Source organism: Aquarana catesbeiana, linkage group LG02 (assembly GCF_042186555.1).
Source record: "Aquarana catesbeiana isolate 2022-GZ linkage group LG02, ASM4218655v1, whole genome shotgun sequence".
In the NCBI taxonomy this organism is placed as follows: Eukaryota; Metazoa; Chordata; class Amphibia; order Anura; family Ranidae; genus Aquarana; species Aquarana catesbeiana.
Window position 1 is genome coordinate 103798359 of NC_133325.1, and position 7686 is coordinate 103806044.

The 7686-nt window shown below is 41.7% G+C and overlaps 1 protein-coding gene across 3 annotated transcripts in view; it reads left to right on the plus strand.

Moving 5' to 3' along the window:
* The window catches only part of SPART (spartin), a 52158-nt gene extending 51313 nt beyond the window's left edge, over positions 1 to 845 (plus strand). For 2 of the 3 annotated variants that reach the window (XM_073613305.1, XM_073613306.1), the window contains exon 8: positions 372 to 845. In XM_073613305.1, coding sequence (XP_073469406.1) covers positions 372 to 564 — 193 coding nt within the window. In that variant the 3' untranslated portion in view covers positions 565 to 845. The remainder of the gene's footprint in view (positions 1 to 371) is intronic. The other variant, XM_073613307.1, reaches the window with a different exon arrangement.
* Positions 846 to 7686: the final 6841 nt, after the last annotated feature.

The following is a 7686-nucleotide window of genomic DNA, read 5'->3' on the forward strand; positions in this document are numbered from 1 at the left end:
AATGTGGGTGATACTGATATTGGAATACATTTCCATTATCTAGTAAAATGCTTTCTCTAAAATTTTTATGTGCATACATAGGATACATGCAGTATCTTGATAATACCCCCAATAGAGGATCACTAGATTTTATTGACTGCGTTATCAATGTCCTTGATGCCGTCTACAAAATATCTGCCTTTTCTTTGAATGTTTGTAAAGAATGTTACCAAAAAACTATTTATTCCATTTTGGCTTGGGGGGGGCAGGATTAGGCACCTGTTTACTTGGCAAATTAATTGCACAACTGTGCCCATAATAAATCTCTAGCCAATGCCATCTAATAATGTGATTATTGAACTATTTGTAAAATCTTTCAATTCGTGATCTAGGTATGGAAAAGATGCTGGGCACGCTACTAATGATGCTGTCAATTCTGCCATCAACGTTGGAGTAACTGCATTTAACATTGATCACCTGGGTGTAAAAGCCATTGTGAAAAAAACTGCAAAAGAAACCAGCCATGCAATTCTGGATGAATATAAACTGATCGAGAAACCGAACAAGAAGAAGGAACCCCACTAAACCACTGCCGGCCTTTTACCCGATGCTTTACAGAAAACGCTGATTTAACCCTCGTTTTCCCACAAGCTCTTCCTGCAGTTTACAGAACCATTATTCTAAATGTCCCTTCAATTACACATAGCTGTATCTACCTGCCTGTTCTTATTGGGTGTGGCATAGGTTAGAAATGTACAAGTCTGATGTTATGTCCCAAAATGCATTGCTCAGTAAAAGGTGGGCATCCTTGTATTGCAGTTTAGGATAGGAGTGGTGCTTGAGGAACTGAATATACTGTATGTTAACTAGTTTTAGCTAATAAATAAAGGTAATGAGCTTTCAAACCAAAGGGACACAACTGGGGAAACCATCAGAGTAGAGGAGAGGGCGATAAGAAAAGGAATTATATTGGTAAAAGCTGTTCTGTATTTATTCTGCACTAACATGAACATTTGGTCAAAGATGGCAAAGCACTAAGCAACAGAACACTTGCTTACCTATACATATCCACTTATAATGGATGTTGCTGGACACTAGAAGGGTTGTATTCTCTGGCAACAACTGATCACGTTTGGATAAGCTGCTTTTCACCTGACAGTATTCTCTGCAGGTTGGGTGATCTTTCTGTAAGATTTAGCAGACTTGAATGAATGGGCTGCTTTTGTTTTCCTGAAAAACGAGTTGCCTGGTTACAAAGCTTTGGTTTCTGGGTCCCTAGCCTGGAACAAGTGTAGAAAAAAAAAAAAAAGTTCATTCTGACTTTTATTTCAAATTGTTGTTGTGTCGGTAAAGTATTGAGGTCCGACAACTAGGAAGGAAGCATCATATTTTCATGATGTGACAGGTTTAACTAATTCAATACAGGGCACTTACACCCCCTTCCTGCCCAAGCCAATTTTCAGCTTTCAGCGCTGTTTAAATGACAATTGCGCGGTCATGCTACACTTGTACCCAAACAGAATTTTTATCATTTTGTCCCCACAAATAGAGCTTTCTTTTGGTGGTATTTGATCACCTCTGCGTTTTTATTTTTTGCTAAACAAATTAAAAAAGACCTAAAATTTTGAAAGACAAAAAAAAGTTTTTCTTTTTGTTTCTGTTATAAAATTTTGTAAATAAGTAAGTTTTCTCCTTCACTGATGGGCACTGATATGTGGCACTGAAAGGCTGCACTGATAGATGGCATTGATAGGCATCACTGATGGCACTGGCAAACATTGGGGATAGGCACTGATTGGCATTTCCCTGGTGGTCTAGGGTGGCGGGATCCTGGTGGTCCTGGGCATCTGGGGGGCTGTGCTGATAAACAATCCGCACAGCCCCCCCCTGTCGGGAGAGCAACCGATCGGCTCTCCTCCTACTCGCGTCTGTCAGACGCGAGTGAGGAAAAGCCGCTCAACGGCTCTTCCTGTTTACATCGTGATCAGCCGTGATTGGACACGGCTGATCACGTGGTAAAGAGCCTCCATCAGAGGCTCTTTACCGAGATCGGTGTAGCGGTGTGTCAGACTGCACCACTGATTGCCGCGATGCGCGCCCCCATGTTATCCCTAACCTGAAACTGATGGTTGCCGGTCTAGGCTTGGGCCTCTTGCACACGATATTCCTGTTTGAGCATCTATTTTTTCAGCCCTTTTTTCTTTTTTGTATATGCGTTTGTGCATGAATGCGCGCACTAATTATCGTGTTCACAATATGTTAATAGGTATTTGCACGCATGAGGAGTAAATTACTGACCAATGCAGATTTTTTTTTTACTGAAGAATACACAGCGCTTGTTTACTGTTTATTAATTACAATAAATAGGCTTTATTTTAGCTTGGTAAAAAAATTAAGCTGTACTGAGCTTTTTCAAGCTGCAGTGTGCAAGAGGCCTTAAAGGGTTAGTTCACTTTTTCTGAAAAGGTGAATTAACACCGTACACCGCCACTCCCAATCCCCTCTGTACTTGCCTCCAAGGGTGCTGAGCTGCTAGTGCTCACACACCCAGTGTAGTGCTGTGAGGACAGATTAGAGTGATTCTAATTGGTCAGTGCTGGCACAAAGCATCGCTCTGATCCGTTCCTTAACTGCTGCACCAAGAATAGCAGGGATTTCATATCCCTGGACTGGTAGGTATTGGCTGCGCGGGTACTGACAGCTCCTCACTCACAAGGTAAGTACAGTGGGGACCAGGGGTGGGGAGAGTGTATAGTGTTATCCTTTTAATTTTTTTCTGAAAAGGTAAACTTACACTTAAGGTAGGTCAGCCAGGCAACTAGCATTTTCAGATAACCATGAGAAATGGTATACGATGAAAAGCTCCCGTCGGACTTTTTCTGTTGGACATTCCACTCATGTGTACACGGCTTAAGGGCTCATCCACACTGCAGCTCAAGGAAGGCTGCTCATACAGGCTTTTGAGCTCTTATTTTTTTCTGCCTGGAAACTCCACGTTAGCCAATGTGTCCATGCACACTGTCAGTTTCAGGAGTTTACAGGCATATGCTCTTACAAGCAGAACCCCCCACCAAACTCGTGTTTTTGAGCGGAGCTTTCCAGCAGAAAAGACGCCCAAGTTTGCAAAATGCAGGTAAAAGCTCAAAAACAAACAAAAAAAGGAAAAATGAGCTGAGGGGAGGGTTTGTGAAAAAGAAAACGCTTATGCTCAAAGGAGCGCAATAAAAACATGCAAAAGAGCCCAAAAAGTACCGGTACAAGCTTCTTCAAGCTGAAATAAAAGCTCAAATGCCTGTAGAAGCAGCTTCCTTTTTTTTTTTTTTGAGCTGCAGTGTGCATGAACCCTAAGACCCCTTTCACACTGGGGTGGTTTGCAGGCGGTATTGAGCTAAAAATACCGCCTGCAAACCGCCCCTTAACAGCCTCCGCTGTTTGTTCAGTGTGAAAGCCCGAGGGCTTTCACACTGAAGCGGTGCGCAGGCAAGACGGTGAAAAAAGTCCTGCAAACCGCTTTTTTGGAGCGGTGAAGGAGCGGTGTATTCACCGCTCCTGCCCATTGAAATCAATGGGACAGCGCGGCAATACCGCGGCTATAGCCGCGCTGTACGAGGGATTTTAACCCTTTTTCGGCCACCAGCGGGGGTTAAAACCGCACCACTAGCGGCCAAATACAGCTGCAAGAACGACGGTACAGCAGCGCTAAAAATAGCGCTGTTGTACCGCCGACGCCCCCACCGCCCCAGTGTGAAAGGGGCCTAAGGCCTCATGTACACAGCTGCTGATAAACGGACATTTAGGAGCAGTTGGCCATTTTTTTTTTCCAACTGCTCCTGAACTCTCCTCTATGTTCTTTTATCAGTACATGTACACTGGGTTGTTTATAGTAGTTTCTAGGCAGTTGAGTTTAGAGGGTTTTTTGGAATGCAAAAAAAAAAAAAAATGGGTGCAGAAGAGGAGTTGAGTTTAGAGGCATTTCAAGCGCCAAACGCGGTACCTCGCATTTAGTTTACAGACGTTTTTCATTTTTGGCTATTTTGAAAAAAAAAAAAAAACACTTCTAAACGCAAACGCGGCATGTAAATGCAGCAAAACGGATGTTTTAAACGTGGGTTACTATCTGTCAAGTTCAATCGTTCAGGAGAGGTTGTAAGAACGTCCCGTGTACATGAAGCCTAACTGTGTTGATGAAAACTGACAAAGGTAGATGTGCAATTAATCTGGCACACTTCTGAGATTTACTAGATATACATTTAATCCAAAACCACAGCACACCATTTTTTACTTGCTCTTGAGTTATAAAAAATAATGTGGTTTTGCAATTTTGGATTGGATTTCAATATTGAAGTTTATGGGGACACTCCCTACTGCAAAGCCCCCAAAGAGGTATTGAGATTGGATTTGCTTGTACTGGGTGGGATAAAATATATACATACCCATCTACCTTGTTTTCAGATCCTGAGGCATGCCTGCTCCCAGTATTTGGCAAAACACCCGCACTTTTTTTTTTTGCCCTCACAGGTGTCCATAAAGAACAATATAAGTGAACATTAATGTGTATGTAATCTGAAAAACAAAAATGTGATATATTGCAGATTCCCAGTCCTAAGAAGTAGTGGCTGCTTTCTTTTTTCAGGTTTTATTTTCAACTTTTAGTCCTGCAAATAACACATGCTTTTTTTTTTTTTTTTTTCTCCACTGTATCTTTGGAGGGAGTCATGGTTGTCGCAGACTGGACTTTAAAACGTGTCTGCCTTTCTTCATCTCTCATGTCAATGTATCCTGAGTCTGGGGCTACAGGGGTGCTTTTACCTGTACGCAGCAGTGTCCGTGTAGCATTAATCAGGGACAATTACCTGCTTGCAGAAGTGTCATTATATCCTTAGTCCGGGGATACAGAGGGACTTAGATACCGCTGTATGCAGGTAATATGTATTCCCTGCCTGGGGCTACAAGGATTACCTGCACGCAGCAGTGACTGTTTCCTCAGAGTGGGGCTACAGGGGCGATAACCTGCATGCTGTGGTGTCAATGTATCCCTAGTCTGGGGTTACAGGGAGAATTACCTGCACACATTGGTCTCCATGTTTCCTTAGGCTGGAGCTACAGGGGTGATTACCTGTAAGCAACAGAGCTGATCTACAACTTAGGACCAGTTAACTGGGTTGGATATACTAATGTAAAAAAAAGAGAAAAGTAAACAGATGTAATCACCCCTGTAGCCAGACGGTAAGAATACATTAATGACACTGGATGCAAGTAATCATCCCTGTAACCCCTGACTTAGACCCCCATACACACTATTGGATTTTCTGCAGATTTTTGTCTTCAGATTTACCAAAACCATATAATATGAGGTCAAACCTTAAAGTGGTGTTCCGGCCGAAATTATACTTTTTAAATAAAAATACCCCTATAATACACAAGCTTAATGTATTCTAGTAAAATTAGTCAGTAAACTAAGGTCTGTTTTGTTAGTTTATAGCAGTAGTTTGTTATTTTATAAACTTACAGCAGGCCATGGCCATCTTAAGTGTGGGCATCTGAAGCCAGACTGTATTTCTTCCTGGATCTCATCCTTGCAGATCTCGCATATGCTCAGTGCAGCACAAGCAGTGTAATAGGTGTCAGGTTTCTGTAGCAATGGCAGTGTCAGAGGAAGTTGCCACCCCTTCCCAGAAGGCATTGCAAACAGGAAATGATGCGATGGGCCAGGGAGGAAGAAGTGAAAAACTAATACAGCAGATATACAGTAGGTGCTGAGAAAAAAAATTAAAAAATATCCAATTTGTTTACAGTGCACAGTTTAGTGAGGGATGCTGAAGAGTCGTAAAAGTGGGTGGAACTCCACTTTAAGAGTTTCAATTTGTATGCAATCAGGCAGGCCCTTGTACTAAATGGTTTTGGTAAATCTGAAGAAAATCTAATAGTGTGTATGGGGGGTCTAAGTCTGGGGTTACAGGGATGATTACTTGCATCCAGTGTTATTATTGTATCTTTACCGTGTGGCTACAGGGGTGATTACATCTGTTTTCTCTTTTTTTTACAGTAGTATATCCAACCCAGTTAACTGGTCCTAAGTTATAGATCAGCTCTGTTAACGAGGAAGTAAACCCTGGTGGGTTTTTCTTCCTTTCTTCTTCCCTGCAAAGTAAAGGCCTAATGTGCTAGTATGCATAGCATACTAGCACATTTATGACACTTACCTGCAAACTCAGCCTGCATCCCCCCCGCTGCAGGCCGCATCGATCTTTGCCCATCTTCCTTCTGGAGCCACGGACTCTGGTTCTGTGTGACGTCATTCTCACACATGTGCACGGAAGCCACCGGTCACGGCACATTTGCCTGAAGAAACGGCATGGGCAGCTGTTTCTTCAGAGCACATGCACCAATGACATCATCAGCGCAGTAAACATCTCCTGAACGGCGCACATTTAGGAGATATTTACAGTACCTTTATTCTAGGCTTACCTATAGGTACAACTTCCCCATGGCGGTTTACAACCTCATTAATACAAAGAATCCCTTACTTTTTTTTTTTTTTTATAACCATAACCCACTGCCGTTCACAGGCATCGATTTTCTCCAATACATTAAACAGTATAGTAGACATATTAATACAGTTTGTCTACAGATCGTATAGTTGTATCAAACAAGTTAACAAAACAGTCTAGAGTGCAATGTTGAATGTATTACTGGGGTTTATGAAAGACTGTACAGCCTTTGACATTGCTAAACAACTTTTGGGTGTATAATTTAAGTTACTTATATGTTAAACAAAGTAAAGTCAATTGAACTGAAAAGAATATATATATATATATATATCAGTGTTTATTTGTGATATATTTTGACAGACTATCCAAAAGGTGAAAATAGAATGTTTGTCCAAAGCAGCTTTCATCTACCAAAGTGTGAGCCATGTACCACTAGTGCTAAATCTCACCAATGTTGGTCACCTGGTATAGTTTAGTGTGTTGGTAGCCGGGAAATGGTCACTCTGGTATTAGCTACCAGTGGAACACAGCAACATAGAAACATACCTTGCATTTAGAAAGTGTTTTTTTTTTTTTTTTACATGGAGTATTAAAATGCATATTTTATATTACATAACAAGTAACTTGTTGATCCCAATAGTTACAAATTGTGCTGATAACCTATACAAGCATTTCTGAACAGGCTGTCTGCTCAAACAGCAATAAAAAAGGTGACACGAAAGAGTAAAAAAAAAAATATATCTTACATCTTAACGCCATAATTGTCATATATTCAGGCATTTAAATCCAATTAAACCCTTGCTATTTATCATTATAGTACAGCAAAAAGTGTGAAATACCTTGCCAGCACATAGAGTCAGACTGCGGCCCTCTTATGCAGCGTACACATGGTCGGACTTTTCGACCGGACTTGTCCGACGGACCAAATCCGGCGGACAATCCAATTGGGTGTGGGCTTCACCGGACTTTTCCAGTCGCAAATCCGACGGACTTTAGATTTGGAACATGCTTCAAATCTTTACATCGTAACTCCGCCAGTCCCATAAATCTGCTCGTCTGTATGCTAGTCCGACGGACAAAACCCAACGCTAGGGCAACTATTGGCTACTGGCTATCAACTTCCTTATTTTAGTCTGGTGTACGTCATCACGTACGAATCCATCGGACTTTGGTGTGATCGTGTGTAGGCAAGTCCATTCGTTAAAAAGTCAGTTGA